The sequence below is a fragment of the Lathamus discolor genome, chromosome 3 (assembly GCF_037157495.1).
Source record: "Lathamus discolor isolate bLatDis1 chromosome 3, bLatDis1.hap1, whole genome shotgun sequence".
Lineage (NCBI taxonomy): Eukaryota > Metazoa > Chordata > Aves > Psittaciformes > Psittacidae > Lathamus > Lathamus discolor.
The window spans coordinates 118513263-118531084 of record NC_088886.1 but is presented as its reverse complement, the minus strand read 5'-3'; the positions used below and the strand labels follow the sequence as shown (position 1 = coordinate 118531084).

The following is a 17822-nucleotide window of genomic DNA, read 5'->3' as shown; positions in this document are numbered from 1 at the left end:
ATAAAACTCTAGGATTCAAAGGAGTTGTCTGGAGTTCCCCTTTTGGGGCCCTGGCTCAGGATCAGGAGGGAGGACAGTGTTCACAAGAAAGGTTTAGTGAATTCCCCAAGTCTTCAGACAGCTGAGCGGAAGGTCTTTAGGGTCTGAAGCAAGAGAACTACTATGAGCTGTGGCTTCATGTTTAGCAGTGCCACCACTCCTTCCTGACAGTGCACTGCCCTTGGCAGCGGCCCTGCGTGGTTGTTAAGCGCATCTGTGCTATCTGCTGAATCCATCCCTTGATCCTGTGGCTGTACAAACAGTTGTGTCAGCTCTTCGAAGCGGCAGCATAGAGTAGGAGCCAAAGGGTGGGACTGCTGAAGTCGGCCCTGCCATCAAAGGAGCAGCCAAGCAACTGCAGCCAAAGCAGCTGTGGAATTACTTGTTGCAAACCTGAGAGCTGCTTGATGAGGCAAGCTGGACTGATGCAACAGATACGGTGACTTTGAAAGATGTGGTCAAGTGGAGTATTAGTTAACCCAGCAGAAAATGGTTTTGGCAGGGCTCTACTAGGTTAGCAAATTGATTTGGCTCAGCAGAGGGTCAGCTGAGCACTGGAGCATGGCGGAGGGAGTGGAGCAAGGACATTACTCCAAGAGCAAGAAAAGTCAAAGGGAGAATACCTCCTTTGAAGGCAGTGCTAAGCCTGTCTTACCTTGAAGTTGTGGTGATGGGTAAAATAAGCATGAACGCAGTCTCTTGTGAAGCTTAGCCTTCTGGTTTAAATACCATCTTTTCTTTATTTCATCCTTATGCATGTGGGGTTGTGTGGCAGGATGGACTGGAGTGAAGATACCAAACTCAGGTTGGTTTTGGTGGCTGATAGCAAAACTAACCAGAGACAGCAAACTGAAGCACAGCCCTGTGTGCTAGTACCTGTGAAGGTGATGCACTGTGAGATGTGCTTCAAGGTGGTGTAAGCTGAGGGGAAGGCTTCCCACCAAGCTAAGGATTGGCAAGGGGAGCCTGTGCCCAGTTTGGGGGAAGAATTTTCAGCTAAGAGATGTTTAAAGCTGAAACCCTCAGCAAATGGTGAAGCCTCACAAGTGATTCACTTTGAAAAGCTTTGTCTTCTGCCTGCATTAGCTCTGAATCCAATCCAATAGTACAGTGTTATAGTGTTCGTATTACATTACTATATATTACAGTATTATATATATATTACAGTACTGGACTGGATTTTGAAAGTATATAGATTCTTTCCTGCATCTAGTATTTTTAATACTGATTTATGAAAGGACAGAATAAGCAGGGCACTCAAGTTCAAACAGCAAAATGACCTTTTGAAACAACCTCGTTAAAAAGTGCCTCCAGCTATCCATTACTAACCTGTTTTTTCAGATGCTGTTAAAATTATTCTGCCATAAATATACCCTAAAATGATTTTGGTTTTTTCCCTAAATATGGCATGAGGAAATGGCTTAGGGCTGCATTAGGGGGACTTCAGAAGTTTGTTATTGACAGGGTGGTCAAGCACTGGAACAAACTCCCCAGGAAAGTGGTCGTGGCCCCAGGCCTGTCAGTGTTCAAGAAGTGGTCGAACAGTGCTTTTAGATATATGGTATAACTTTTAGATTGCCCTGTGTGGATTCCAGATTTGGCCACTGATCCTTTCTGCATGGCTGTCCACATGGGCCACTTGAGACATTTCTCACCTAGCAGCTAACAGGCCTCTGGAATTCTCCTACCCGAACTTCCTCCTGATCCCTGTGCTAAGTATCACCTAGAAAATATATAACTAAGAAAATAGTTCTGCTAGCACCAAGTTAGTGAAACAGGAATCACTGAGAAAGCCAAACTGGGTTCGGTGTGTGGAAATAGAGACCAGCTAGAGTTGTTTATGATAAATTAAAAATGGTGAGACTAGGGAAGAAGCTTCTTTGGTAAGAATGATAGTGCCACGTTTCAAGTAGCTTTAAAAGGTGACAATTCCCTCGTGCTAAAAAAAAATGTTCTTTTTAAATGTGCTTAAATTAATGATTTTGATACAACCACAAGAGCTGCAAAAGGAGTGTTTGGGTGATAATAACTACTTATTTTACTAATGGGAAAAATTACTTGCAAGGGACTGGTGGATGCATCATAATAAAATATGATCTGTCACTGCAGGATTTTTGTCATGGGCAAGTGATGTGGCCCCCATTAAGTGCCCTTCAAGTAAAAATTGCTGAACCTGGAAAATCCTGTAAACAAGTTTGTCAGGAAAGCCAGCTCATCTGTGAGCCTTCCTTCTTTCAGCATCTCAACAAGGACAAAGCTCTACTTAGGTAAGTACTGAAAAGCACAAACATACTACTTGGTCTTGTTTTATTGCACTGGATTTTGCCACACATGAAGTTTGGTGTACAAATTCTGTGAGAAGGGAATGTGGGGAGAGGCGTGCTGGCTGGCTGGCAACAGCAAGCTGTGAGGTTAGCTCTCAGTCCTTCATAGCAGCGGATGGTAGAAGCTACTGCTGTGCTGCGAGTGCCATTCCACGCAACATGTGTTTTTGCTGTGAGACAGTACCAAGGCCAAAAATTTACATGTCTTCCTTCTCCCTTATCTCTGTGTGTGCGCACTGTGTGGTGTCCTTTGATGTTGGGTTTTCTGCACTGAGTAAAGATGCTTGTGCTGCGGGGATCCCAGATGCCAGGATTGTAATTGGGTTTGGGTGGGCCTGGTGCAGCCCTGGCTGAGCAGGTGCACTATGCTACAGCTTTTGCCATATCCTTCTAAGTGTTTGTGAACTTGCATGACTCTGAACGCTAATCCTAGTTGTGCTCAGTCAGCTGGGTCAGAAGTGAAATGCATTTTGTTGCAGTAAATAGAACTCAGTACGTAGTGTGTGATTTGTCAGTGGTTTACATGATTTTAAATATAGCACTTATAAAGCATTGCTTTTCTTTATTGAGCTTCCTCTTTGGTCATGATTAACATCCATATTGAAGCATCTATGTTCACTGGCAGTTAGCAGTTACTGTTTCTGAAAACCTTTTGTCGGTATTGTCCTACATAAAGAATTGTAAACCCTTGTACATGAAAGGTAGCGTCAATTTCTGAAGCTTACCAGCTGTGCATTAAGGAAATTAATGTTGCTTTCAGGTGCTGCCTCTTTAGGAATATGCCTGTGTTCCTTTCAGAATGAAAACAAAGCACTCAAAGCTGGGCTCCAACCAATGGCTGTTAGGGAATCTGCTTTCTAAGTTTTCTATCTCCACTTTTTTGCTAAATTAAACTCTAGAATGTTTTTATTTTTGTATTTTATATGAAAAAGTGGAATTCCCAGTGGAATTCAGAAGCAGCTCATAGAGAAGTTTTGTCAGGCTTCCTTTCTAGCTGTCTAGACAACGTTACAATTCTGTGGAAAAAAACCCTGTTAAATGCTGAAAGCTACCAGTGTTTCAAGAATAAGTGAAAAACAAGCCCCCACTGGAAGTGCTACCCTCGTGCTTAAGCTTTGTGGTCAGAAACAGCAACTGGAATTTTAAGGTTTTCAGCTGCCGTGCACTAGCTGGCTCCCTGGAGCAGCAGGTCCCGCACTGACCAGCTTCTGCTGCACAGCCGCATCGCCTCATCTTCATAGTTTGGCTGAGCTACCTCACCTCCAGCTGTCCAGGGCGGCCTAGCATGGTGGGGCTCGCCTGCGGGACTTCCCTGCTGAAATCAATGAGGGTATCTCCTAATTTCATACTCTTTGGTTTTGTCTTACTAGAAATCCACGGTGTATTTTAAGTACTGTGCTCTGGGGAATAGTCAAAAGCATTTTTTTCCTTTTTAATGTGTTTCATTAGTCTTCAGAAAAGCAGCAAAGGCTGTACTGCCCTCTGCAGAGAGAATCCGTGCAAGCAGAAAAAAATGAGTTGTGTTCTGGAAATCTGCAACTCCTAAGTGTACTTGATTTAGGATTTAATATAGCATTTTATTTTTGTTTTAGCAATGAAGGATGAAAACTGTACTGAACTCCTGTAAACTCCACAGTGATTTAGATCATTTGCTTTGCTTTTTAGGCATAATATCGAATGTCTCACCATGGAGTCCGCAAATGATATTCTGGTCCCCTCTTTTGATGGAAGAAGGAAGCACTGTGTTTTCCAGGGTGATCTCTTATTGTTCAGCTGTGCCGGATCCCACCCCACCCACAGAAGAATCTGCCCATGCAGAGACTATATTAAGGGGCAGGTTGCGCTTTGTAAAGACTGCCTATAGCAGCAGCAGAGCTTCTTTTGAGTTGAGGACAAAATGTAAGTAGTTTTGAGAGGAGCTACTTATTACTTCCTGCACTTTTGTCCAGGTTTTTCACTGCAGGCAGAGCTATCATTGCTGGGCAGAATCATCTACTAAGAGAGGAGGGATTCATAACAAACAGCTAACTGATCTTTTTTTCCTATAAGAACATTTGCAGTGCAACTCTTCAGATTCCTTCATGTGGCTGCGAAGAGAAAGGAGTTTCATGTTCTGCAGTGATTTGAAGATGACTGCACAGAATAGTTTGTAGAAAATTCCCAGACCCATCAAACTTCTTTTTTGTTGTTGTTGTTCGGGTGAAGTGTTTTCTATTTTTGTAATGAGTTAGGCCATCCCCCATCATGGTTAGCTAAAGGATCTCAACTTCATTCCAGTAGAAAATTGAGAAAAGTGTGCTTGACGGCAGGGGTGCAGGGGCAGGAGGACTGATGTTTTATTCTAGGTGCACTGGTTTGGGTACTGCTTTAGTGTGAACAGCTGTGAAGTTGTTTACTTCACAAGAACTCAGACTCATAACTCTGTACCCTATTCTTGGGTTAGCTGGGCCCAGTTCTTTTTTTTTTCCTTTTCTTTGTTTTAATCTTTGTACACAACAAGGCATTGTCTACATCAGAGCTGCTGCATCAGAGCAGTCTAACCCGAGAGTATCATGAATGAGCAAACAAGCAGTTGCCAGCGTCTGACACATCTCAGTGACTTGACAACTGACTACAGTTGTGGCATTCCTCAGTGTGGAAAAGCTACACAAACATATTGCCATTTTGGGAATGGACTCATCACAGTTTACTGGTCCCATTTAGAGAGTAATCCTTGGAATTTGCCCATGCTTCTGTTATAGTCTGTCTACTAGAAATACTGTGTGAAGCAAAAAGTATTCAGCATCATTGGAACAATATTATCGTTAGAGCCTCAGTCTGCTATGGCTTCCAGTAGTTAAAGTGTTGCTGAATGACATAGAAAGGTTAAACTAAGCTAACTATAATTATTGTACGGTAGAAATGTAAAATGTCTTCATAACTAGCTAGGTTTTAAAGAGAAATCTTTTCTGAAGATCAAGTAAGAGGAGACAAACAACTGCTAAGAAAAGCATTGATCAGTCTCATGGGTTCTTTGTTTTCCTGGTTTGGGGGGTGTTTCTGGTTTGTTGGGGTTTTTTTTCCTTTTTTTTTTTTTTTTTTTTTTTTTAAGCAGGCACACCAGTTACAAATTTAGAATAAAGCAATTCAAGAGTTTGGAATTCAAATCAAACTTCATTTGTTTTAGAGCAGCAAGTTAACTCTTCTGAACTGTCATGGTTCATAGAGGTAATTTTTGTTACTTTCAGCAGAAGGTGGCATGCTTAACAGCACCATTTGTAGTCAGGAAATTATATGCTAAGATTAGAAACAAACCTGCTTTGTATTTTGAAAGCAGTCATAGTCTGCAGGTTTACAATTTGGACATGCTTTGACCATGCAGGAAAAATCTTCATATCAGTGTGGAGGGGTTTTCCATAAAGATCAACAAGCATAACCAGGTAATAATGACAAGCATGGATACTTTGAATTTTCCTTTCTTGGATGTATCTGGTTGGTTCAGATTTTTCTTGTAACCAGCATTCATTACCCGTGTGTGAATATCAATGTATCTCTTGACCTACCAAAGACCAAGCAAGGGAAATGCTCGTTCATTGTGGATAAATTCTCCAGACAAGAGAACAGAACAGTATATGTATTTAAATTTTCAATTTAAAAGCATCGTATTAGCTTTCCAAGCTTTTTCTCTCGTGTGTCAGCACTCAATTTCCCTGTTACACCCCGTAACATTGCTGTGGACTACGCAGTATCTTAATCCTGAGAGACTGTCGAGGGTCCAAAAAAGATACATGGGAGCCGGTGAAGCGCAGGGTCACCTGTGACTGGGTTGTGATGATGATAAAATCTGCTGTATTTTAGAGTCATTTTCCAGAAACAGAACAGCTGGTTCTATAATGGGCGGCAAACTTTTTGTATGAAAAGAAAACAAACAAGTACGGAAATCCTTACTGTTACCATAGCTCGGCATTTGCTTCAGTCAGCACAAATGTCATATGGACCAGTTTTAATACCCTGGTAAAGCTGGGGGAGGAGAATTGGAAAGCAGTCTGAACACATGCAACAATTCAGTTTGTGTTTGTAAAAAATACTCCCCACATACCTGTGCATATTTGCTCAACTGGAACATCCGGAGTATCACAGTATATATATACTTGGTGCTGAAAGTAAAGGCAACAGCAGAACTTGCCTTTACCAGTTCAGCCTGAGGTTCTTCAGGCAGGAATTTAGTTTGGAATGAGAGAGCACCAAAGTACGTCGGGAACAAAGAGCTGTAGGTGCACACTTACAGAATGCAAGGCCCTTAGTTTTTGCTATAGTGTGATTCTTTGCTGTAAATACATATATGCTTGTTTCCCACACACATACACTGTATGGTCCATGTGGCCTACTGCATTTTGTTCTGCCTCTAAACCTTTAAAGATGAAAGGGTTTGTGTGTTTTTAAGATTTTCTGGTCTAGTGCTTTGCTCAGTGCTACATTTGCCTTTACCACAGCAGGGAGAGTCTGTTGTAAGCTAGTTTTTTCATGCTGTAGCACTGTTTCTAGTCTACTAAAGTGAAGTACTGTGTACTGGCAAAAAGGAAATGGCAAGCATCAACGCCTCTTGCATTTCAGCTATGGACAGAGTATCTAAACTGGTTTCAGAATCAGTTGGGTCTCACCCTATTTCCATTGGAATCTATAGAGAAGACTCATTAATCTTAAAAAAAAAGAATCAAGACCTGTAATTTGATAGGGCTCTATTAATAATTTTAAACTCTTCTCAGAAAAAGTGATAGTTTTCTGAAGACAGCTTCAGTCTAAATTTCTGTAAGAGGAGACTATCCTATGAGAAGTGTAAGCACATAAACTTTGTAAACAGCACTGGCTAAGCCTGATACAGCACTCCCCCATCACACACCGCAGTGTTTGTTCACACATTGATAAGCACTCAGGCGTATCCATGTCAGACTATATAAAAGTTTGAATGATTTACTAAACTGTATAATATATATCCACATTTCGGGATAGAGGGCAGCCTCCTGTCTGAGTTCCGTAACTATTTTCCTTCCTAGTTAAAGAATTAGGTGTAGTCCAATTCTTGTACTTAAGGATATTAGAGATGGGACTGTGCTGCTGTTTTTCAGTTGGACAGAAAAGCTTGCAGCTTCCTTTCCTCAGAAATCAGGTTCTTGCATGACTTGCATTTGAGTATATTGATCAGTGATTAAGGGGGAAAAAATGTCAGAAGTTGAATCTAAAACCATTTTCCAAGCTTTTAAACATATCTCTCATATCAAGACATTCTTTGTTTTAAAATTTTGTATTTTTGTATGTGACCTGAGTTGTTCTCAAAAATCTTGTTCCTATGAGATTAGAAAACTTGAGAGAAGCATTTACATATTTATTAAAGTTAACAGAAAAGGCTTGCCTTTGAAAGGTAAAGTTGGTAAATACACACTGTTTGAAAATGCCAATAAAAACCTCATTTATTTCATATATGCAAGTTGATTTGCACATGTATAAATAGAGTTGCTTTTTGCATTTTTTTGCTTAGTTTCTATGTTTCTTTTTATAATTTATAGTTGCTGCAGTGCGTTTGCTTGTTTATGTCAGATTATGTTTCTCCTACAAATATTTAATGTTTATGTGCCTTTTACTTTCTTTGGGGTTTGGATGAGTGTTTGGAATATGGATGCTGTCTGAACAAGTATAATGGAACACTAATGACAGGTAAAAATAGTGCTTGATGACTTTACAACTTAATGGTATGAATTCAGAATGTTTTTAAGTAGTGGAGAAATCTGTTCTAGAAGCATAAGGTAAGGGTGAATAAGATAAAAGATAGCATAACTTTATTAATTCTTGCTAAACGTCGCTTCAGCAAGCAGAAGTCCCTTTACTACGTAATTTGACATGAGAGCTCCTGCTGGGATGGGTTGTCTGTTTAATGACCAGAGAGCAAGCTAAAGCTATTACATTCCCCGAGGAGACACTGCTAACAGAAAACATCTAGAAACAGCCATATCTGATTTGATCAGAAGGAAAATTGAAGATCTGCATTAAAGTGCTCGAGGTATTGGGTTTTTGGATAAAGACATGGAAGTGCATGGGGTGATTCCTGGTGCTACCAGAATACAGTCGCTTTGTGATACAGCTCTTAGGGCAGAGGGAACTCTGGATATTCCGCTTGTTGCAGATGGTTTTCTTTTTAACAGTACTACTTTTCTGCAAGAAGAGTGTTTTGTACAGTAATTGCTGCTCAGGTTTCAGTTGAGGAGGCTGTGGAGAGACCCAGGTCTCAGTGTCTTCCATACCGAGCTTTGCTCTCAACTGCCTGTGCCAGCTTTTGTATCTTGCTTAGTGACAAGCATTCAGAATTGCTGAGAGTTTCTGTTGGCATCAGCCACAAATCATGTTGTTAGCTGATGGCTTCTCTCCTCACTTAATAACACTGTACTACCGTCCTTTATAATGCTAGTCGAGTCCTTGGTTTATCCTTCACAGGAAAGACATGCCCTTCCCTCGCAAAAGTGAGTGGCCCATCTAAATTACAAAGATGATTTATGAGTGTGCAGTGCTTCTCATGTAAACAAAATCCAAATTGCTTTCTCAGGTGTTTGTTCTGCTCATGGTGCATTTCAGGACCAGACTTTGCTAGTAAAATAAATTAAATGGCATGGATCAGGCTGGATAGAATCTCATCCAGGTCTAATTAACTTCATGACTCCCACTGGTGGCTTCAGTGAGAGCAGAACTCCTCCATTCATTTTTCTTCAAATTAAAAAAGCATCTCTCCCTTTTTAATACAAAGCAGTGTATCTTACAAGACCAAATACTTGCAGTTTCTGTTGTGCGCATATCAGCAGCCAGCTTTGTTTGCTGTTGCAGCATGTGTCATTTCTGACTAAGTTGATGTTACTTATTGTTAAAGTATCAGGTGAAAACCTGGTGAAATAGCTGTTCAGTGCGCAGTTCGGAGTTGGGGGGTGGGTGTTTGCTGTTTGTTTGTGGTATTTGTTGGTTTGTTATTCGTTTATTTTTAAAGAGCCTTTCCAATTTCATAGGCTGTTTTCTGGGGGTGCAAACATTTTGGCATGGCTATTTCTTTGGGACGATCATGCTACAGCTGCTATGCCTTCAACTTTTTGATTGTGATCTCTTTCTATTTGTAGTTTTCCTGTGGTCCCAGTTTCTGAGATTGCTGTAAAGTCGAGGGGAGTAACCCCCTGACAGGCATATGCTTTTGTTCAGGCTGAAAAGGCAAGGGACAGACATGATTGCATTGAGATATGCTTTAATAATATTGGTGTAAATGTAACATCGAAACATGCCAGTTTATGGGCAGTGACTTAAATCCCATCTTCATATTTTTAAGCAGATGTAGAGGGTTTTTTAAAATGAGTTTGTAATTTCCAATTATATTTAAATGGAATGTGTAAAGACCAGACTCCATGTATCCAGTGTGAAATGTTTGCTGTGGGAATGTGTTGAAAAGACTAGCAGCTGAACCCCAGAATGCCTCAGGTGGGAAGCATCATTCATGATCTTTCTTCCAGGGAAAAACAACAAAGTGCAATTGTTGCCAACGTATCTTGTAGGTGTAATCCTGCGCATATTCATATTGTTCTGACCACACGGTAGCATGTTCTAGTTCAGCAGACCTCTCTCAACAGCACTGAGCCATTGTCAATGGGTCAATAAAATCAGGTCCTCAAAGTTTCAGTAAGATGAGTAGTAACTCCACCTTCCACACACAGAAACTGCTTTAGGAAAATTCAAGTAACACCCTTCTCTCTGGGGGGTCTGGGGCAGGTGCCGTTGAACTTCCATGGACAGTGTATGGGAGCAGAATTTGTCATCTTGTGTAGGGACTCACAGAGCTGAAGCACCGCAGACCTTGCTGTTCTCGCATTTTACAGCATGATAACATGCGGCGCCTCTTCTGTATGGGAAAATCCATCTGTATTGCACCGTGCTGTCATGCCTGCAAATACCAGCCCTTGGCCAGTGCTGCTCCAGTCAGGGCCAGCTTGGTCTTGCAGGAGCCAGCAAAATCTTTGGCTTTAAGGAGAGCGTGTAAATAAGGCTATGGCGTTTATGGAGCCATCCGTGCATTTGGCAAAAGGCATGCAACACATCCTGGCTTGGATTCCAGCAGCTGCAAAGTAGTTCAAGGTATCAAATAGGAACACAATATACATCAAGTTAAATTGCTGTGTGAAGGCAGTTAATTTTAATAGGGTTATACCCAGAACTAATTTGTCACATTCATTAATGAGTCTGTTGCAGTAGAGTGACAGTGAAGACCATTTTCAAGAGGCTGTGGGTTTGTTTCTTTTTTGCAAAGGAATACGGCAGAGGAGGAGGAAGTGGCAGGTTTTACCAAAGGAAACAATGAGTGAATTTAATCAGAAAAGTTACCCTGAAGATGCTAAGAGAGCTAAAAGAAAAATAGAAGGGAATATTTACAAAGCTAACTTGAGCCTGGAGAAGTTGATCCCCCTGAGGTTGCTCAGCTGAGGGCTGCAGAGGGAAAGAGGACAGCAGAGGACAGTTTGGGGCAGCTCTTTCTGGTCTGGATCATTCCCTGGAGGAAACTTTCTTTCTCCATGGGTGAAGGGGTCAGAATCTGAGTAATCTCTGCAGCACTGTAAATTAGGGAAAAAACCAAACTACTGAAATCTGTAAAAAATAAAAGATTGCTGCTTTTTTGCACATGATGATCTGGAGACAGAGTTTTTATACGTACATGAGAACTTCAGGGTCAGGCCGGTGCTATGTGTGTTTGGTTTGAGTTCTCTCCTGAACGGTTGATTCTGTGTTTTATTTAAATGGTGGTGTTCCAGTATATTACGTTCAAGCAGTTTAACTCAGAAAGAACAGAACACAGTGGTTCAGAGACCATCATGTTCCCGGGGTTCAATAGGATGGGAAGGTTTTCATTTACTTTTTTTTTCTAGAAGAGTAAATGTCTGTACTTTAATGGCATAGAAAAATGCTTTGTTTTCACTGTTGTAGAAAAAAAACTAGGGAGAACTTTATTTTTCAATAAACCTTTTTCTTGTGTGATTTGGATTGATGATTGCTTTGTGCTTAAATGGGAAGTCCGTTAGCTGCTGTTGATCCAAAATTGCATTCGTGTGGCTTGTCCTTTCAATTCTGCAGCCGGGCGTCTGTGTTGGTGGCTGACGCTTGTGACCTTGGCCATAAGGACTACAGGTAAGTAACTGTCTTTTTGCTTTAAACCCACGTGGGATAATGGATATTATTCAACCTTCCTTGTAGGGGGCAGATTTGTCACAGCAGTAGACAGCAATTCTTGGTTTTCTAGAGATTTCCAGCACCCAAGGAAAACTGTGGAATTACCCATTGGCGCACAGATATACAAGATTAACTGGTACGATACACCATGGAGTTCAAAAATAAAAGCTATGTTGTGGTAAAACAACATCTTTAGAGGGTGTTGTCTTTCAAGATCCAAGTTTAAAAGCAAAAGGCTTGGATGGCTTATGAAATACTTGCATATGGGACACGAGTTCAAGCATGAAACTTGGGACTCCGTGCCTGCCTTCCTTCAGTCGGCATCATTCCTGCGGCAGGTTGAGGTTTCGGCAGCTGGAGCCACCACCTGAGAGGGGCCCTGGAAGGTCTGTCCACCAACATCATCTGAGAGATGGTAACTTGTGCCTGGGGGAGTGGAGCGGGTGTTCAGTGCACTTGAAAAGTGCTGCCTTAAATCACCTTGGAGGTTGCAAGCACAACTATCAGAAAAGACGTACAATAGAAACGTCCAGTGAAGCTCCTTACAGGGCGCTGCCAGGTTACTTCACCGTGCCAATTCTGCCAAAAGGCTCGCTCTCCTGCCTTAGTTTTTGCTAGCCCAGCTGAGCCTGAGGGAAGGGTTTGCTGTTGTCAGTTTCTGCTAGCAATGGTCAGAGGTTTGAGGGGTAACAGAACAATTAACGTGGGAGCAGTATGCAGTAGTAAAATAACCAAACCAGCCAAAAACCAGAATGAAGACTGGCTCTTTTTTGCCTGTTTGCAAAATGTCAATTTGTAGCACAGTTACTATGTACTTCTAAAACTACACTGGAGAGAAGCGACTGCTCGCTTCCTACAATGCCTCTTCCCAAGTCTGTTGTGTGGAGGTTTGTTCTTTGAAGTGTGGCCCCACATAACTGAGTCATGTAAAATCCGAAGGGAACAGAAGCTGGTAACTGTCGACTTGGGATCTTTTTTATTTTCCCTGCCCTAGTGGATGACACCCCAACACTGGTAAGGTAATAGTGTAAATAACAGGGTCAGACTGAAGCGGGAAGGCGAAGTGTCTGCAGGCTGGGAGGATGTTTTTGACTTGGCTTTGGCTACTCAGCTGCCTGGTCTGGTCATTGGCCAGAATTCAGGAGTTTAGAGCACTGTAGCTACACACAGTGGCTTTCTGCTATATTGCTTCTACAAGAGCCTTGTACTGGTGTTTCAGTGAGGTAAAGTACCTGAATATCCTTCACCAGTCGCCCCTTTTTGTGGGTATTTCCGTGGCATACCTCACCTCAGATTGAAATGGGTGAAAGTTTTGTTGTCCTGTGTTGCTCTTCAGCACACCCCAATTCCCAAATGTTTCCTACAGGACACTGCTCCTTCAGCCCCCCGTTCTGGTTATTTTTGGAAATGTTTTCCTTCCTGTTTCATTCCCTAATTGTTGTCTCCTTATAATGTCAGCAATGAACATCTGTAAAATGGTGAGTAGCTAGAGTCAGATGTGGGCTGTGCTGCAGTCACATAATGGAAAAAGAATGTATAAAAACTGGAACTTGGAATAAAAAGCCACACACACCATGCAGCTGTATTGGAAAGATCATTGGGAGAGCTTCAATACTGAATACTTCAACTCTCACACACTTCGACTGGGTTTAGTCAAACACCATCTGGGAGAGAGTCCACAGATGGAAACATTTTGCTGGGACTTGGCTTCTGTGGCTCTAAGAAGCCTCTCCTCGCACTGACGCTTCCTTGTCAGTGTGTAAGGGATGGCACGGCCCCATTTACCACCCTGCGATGCCCCATATTGATATTTGTGCTTGTCAGGACTTGCACATTTTATTTTACTGATTATGGAGATTCCCATTAACTAAAATCCTGGTGGTAAATCGTTGTTGCCAAAGAAATGGCATGTTGTTTGCACCCAACAGACACCAGCTGTTAAATTTCAGCGTATGTCCTGCTTTGTCATGTGGACCCTTGGCTCGGCAGCCTTTCCTCCCAAGAGACTCGCTGCAGCCCTCAGAGGAGCCCTGGCCTCGTGTGTGTCCATGAGAAGGGAAACTTCAAAGCAAGAAAGGGACTGGACAAACACTCTGAAACAGTAACACTACCTCAGAAGCATGGGTACCAAGGCTTGAGCCTCCAGTGTTTCAGCAACGGCTGTGTAAGTAACAGCACAGTAGATCTTTGAAGTGAAAGCTGCCAACTCCCCAAAGACCCCCACTGGCTTTCCTTTCCTCCCCACCTCCACAGGAGGGAGGAATCAATGTGATTTGGCCAAGGCTGCGCTGCAGGGCTGGATTCTGATTGATGTAAAAGGAAATTGGCATTCCTTGTCACTCAGACAGTGAAGCTGTTGCCTTCACTCATTGCTGTGCGGGGAGGTGACAGGTAACAATCCAGTAAGACCTTTGTCATTAAGGGGCATGTTCAGGACACTGGGGTTGGTGGCAGTGGTGTTGGGTGACAAAATGGGATGCTTCCTACTTACTTGCCACAGTAACTTGGAAGAGCATCCCTTCTTTAGAGGCTTTGGATGGACCGTGCTGTCAGCCTCACTGCACCCAAATGGTTGGTTGTGTTGGTGCCAGTGTCAGACCGCACAGGACTCACACATGGGTTTTCTCCTGAGCTACTCTAGGCGAGCTCACTGCGGTGGGTAACTGCACAGTAAACGGGTGACATTCAGGAACTGTTCAGGGCTGCCTCTAATACTGGTCTTGTGGCTGAAAGGAAAACATCAGCTCCCAAACGTGGGAGGAACAGGAGAGGGAAATATCCCTGGGTTGTCTGCTATTTGATTTAATTACGCTCTCCGATTGCGTAACCTGGACCCCGACGCCAGGCCACAGGAATGTGTTTTTGTGGGCTACTCCTACCTAGTTACTGTAAACACAGCCCAGGCTCAGTGATGGGCTTTGTTACAGCACCACTTGGTGGCAAGGCACCTAGAGCAGGCTACAGCTGACTCCTGGGAGCGGTGGTGAGAAATGACGGGTGCTGCGAGCACAACAGAACACTTTCCTACGTGCAGACTCTGACTGAAGCATCAACACAAGTCCCTGCACCCCAGGGATAATCTCTGGTCAAGCTGCTTCAGTGGTTCCTTATCTCTGGTGCTGCAGAGGCAGCTTGCTGCTATCGTGGCTTTCTGTGTAATACGCCACACTCAGAGACTTCAAAAGAAAATTGGTAGAAAAGACATTTATTTCTTGAGTATAAGTTTGAGAAAAAATGCCTTGTTAGGAACAAACATTCTTTCTTTGTGTATTATTAAGGCTTCATAGACGGACTAGATGACCTTTAAAGGTCCCTTCCAACCCAAACTATTCTATTAATAGAATAGTCTAGTGACTCTGCATCTCCATGAGCTGGCCCACAAATAAGAGTACCAGAAATGTTGACCCTTTATTCCTGGGCAGCTGGGGTTGCAGAAATGCAGATGGCATTACTAGTGATGAGCTCCCTAGGGCATACTCCCTGATGCAGGTATACCTAGAGCTGAATCTGCCCACGTCTGAGGAGCTTCTGATCTGGGGTCTTTGCTTCACATCAATTTATGGACTATTTGCTGCAAGGAGCTACTTTGGAGGCTCCATTTTTCCAGGATGGTTGAATAATACTTATTTAATATTTTGCCTACTACTGCTACAGGTAAAATGAGGCTAAATCTGCAAGGGATGTTAAGTCTGGTGATTTCAGGATGACAATCTGGGTTCAAAAGTATCGGTCTTTTAGCTGTAAGTGGAATATTATCATTTGCCATTACTAAAATAAAACCTGCATGTGGGGCAGGGCTTGGGATTCGAGACTGCAGCTGGTGTAATCCTTACTGTGAGAGGTTTTGATAGCTTCCTCTGCTGAACAATATGGCCAAATTTAAAACATCTGCTCAGATTTATAGTCACTTTCAGGGATTAATTTGCAATTCTGAGTTTGGCCAGACTTTAATACAGTGTCAGTTTGCAGGCTCTATCCTGGCCAGAGCTGGTCCTTGTAGGAACACTGGGGCTCCTTCCATGTATCCTGTGCACAACAAAGAGGGCCTGGCAGTGCTGACAAGCTCAGGTGGCCTGTGATCACCAAACAAAGTATTATGTGGGCCAGTGGCAAGTTTCAGGTGATTAGTCAGACTGCTTTGAGGGAGTCCAGCCTTTGAAAAGTCCACCCTTGTTTAGCTTAGCTGGAAGCACACTTGTTATAGCACCATAAGAAAAACTGACTGGCTCAGACGTTTAATAAAGGAAACTAATATAGAAACTGAGGGTGGTTGGCTAGAGCAGAGTCTCTCAGTAAATCGGGTGAGCAGTTATTTTCTCTTCTATTGTCACGGCCCATACAAAGCTCCTTGATGCCAGCTGGCTTTATCAGCATGTATTTGCTTTCATTTCTGAGTACCATTATTTCCTGGGTCTTTTTTTTTTTAAAGTATTTACAAGTATTTTGGTTATTTTCTTGTATTTACCTGCCAATATCAGAAATGCTTTGAGGCACCTGTGGTAACTGAAAAGCTTCTGCAATTGGTTTAAATTTATCTGACAAGAAAAAGTATGATTAACTTGTTTAACCACATCTCCTTTTCAAAGGCTACACAGCTGGTGTTTGTACTTACAGCCTCTAAGAGCATTCCAGAGTTCCAGGAAAAAGTGTCATTTACTCAGTGCCTAGCTTTGTTTCATGTATGAACACATCTGCAAAGTCCTGTGCTCCTATTTACACTCAGCATTTTAACGGAATTATTTAATGCTAGAGCTGTGTGTTGGTTTGAATGTCATACATACTTCCAATGGCCTAGGACTTCTGTGTGGCAAAGGTTGTATGAGGAGTTAAGGATCTTGTGATGTCCAAGTGCACCTCCTCACTTCCCTTCAGAAGTCTCAGCCACAAACAGGTTGCTGGTGTGCATGTACCTGCAAAGCAGCACTTTTAGTAGATCCCGAGTGTCATTCTCACAAACCAGCAAAGGGGCGGGGGAAGTAGTAAAGCCCCTGGAGCAGTGGAAGAGGGTAAATGGTACTAACAAAACCATAACATGTCTAATACATCTACATTCAGGCTCTGGTTCTATGATTCTGTGGCTGAAGGTTATAGAATCATAGAATAGTTTGGGTTGGAAGGGACATTCAAGATCATCTAGCTCCGACCCACCTGCCATGGGCAGGGACACCTACTAGACCAGGTTGCTCCAGGCCACATCAAATCTGACCTTGAACACTTCCAGGGTTGGGGCAGCCACAACTTCTCTGGGCAACCTGTGCCAGTTTACCTCACAGTAAATAATTTCTTCCTAATACCTAATCTAAATCTACGCTCTCAGTTTGAAGCTGTTGCTTCCCCTTTGTGCTATCCCTACATGATGCCTGACAAAAGCTAGATAGTCAGTGTGGAAATACCTGCTCCACAGTTCACTTCATGGAACTATGAGTTAGAGAGGAAGTGTAACGGGAAAATACCGGGACTAAGCAAAAGCATAACAAGTTAGGAACATGTGTAGGAAGAAAGGGTCTCGGGGTGGTATTTTACTTTTAAAAATCCACCTGTGATTTGTACAGCGATGACTCCTATACTTTACAGTCCTCCTGAAGGCCTCACTGAATGCATTTATGAAGTAGCTCCTTTGTGTTGTCAGGCGTGCTTATGTTCATCTTACTGTTGAGTGACCTGATGACCTCTAACATCATCCTGCGACAGCAAGGCGCAAGCAGCATCAGTACTGACAGCGATAACATTATAAAGTTTGCATACAAATAGTTATACAAACTTAATTGATCTAAAATATGTATAAACAAACTGTAGCAGCAGAAAAAATCCCTTTTGTTGGGAATTTTCTGTTTCAAGTGAAACTGAGCCTCATCTTTCAATATTGTGCACCTCACAGAGGTGCTGCCAGGTCAGGGAAACCTTTGGGTGGTCCCTTCCTACACACATCATTTAGAGTTGGCTGTTACTAGAGAGCCTTAAGTATCAGGCTGAGAACTTACTAAGTGACATATGACGGGAAATACCGTATTAAGCAGCACAAGGCACCAGTGAAAACAGCATTGTAATGAGTGTCCCCACTGTATTTCAGACACTGAACCTTCTAATTGTACATTTACTCTAGTTTGTGTAGTCCATTGTTGTGTAGCTAGAAATGCTCATTTCTAGCTACTTACTTGGCTACTTACCATGGTCCTTTTCAAACTATTTTCTATCCACCTGTGCTAAACAGAAGCAACAATACTGGTTCTGTGTTGT

General features: G+C 42.5%; 1 protein-coding gene across 3 annotated transcripts in view; it reads left to right on the top strand.

The window, feature by feature from the left end:
* MGAT5 (alpha-1,6-mannosylglycoprotein 6-beta-N-acetylglucosaminyltransferase) overlaps nucleotides 1–11393 on the top strand; it is a 135817-nt gene extending 124424 nt beyond the window's left edge. For all 3 annotated transcript variants that reach the window (XM_065671330.1, XM_065671331.1, XM_065671332.1), the window contains 2 exons: nucleotides 2149–2306; nucleotides 4029–11393. In XM_065671330.1, coding sequence (XP_065527402.1) covers nucleotides 2149–2306; nucleotides 4029–4227 — 357 coding nt within the window. In that variant the 3' untranslated portion in view covers nucleotides 4228–11393. The remainder of the gene's footprint in view (nucleotides 1–2148; nucleotides 2307–4028) is intronic.
* The last annotated feature ends 6429 nt before the right edge of the window (nucleotides 11394–17822 follow it).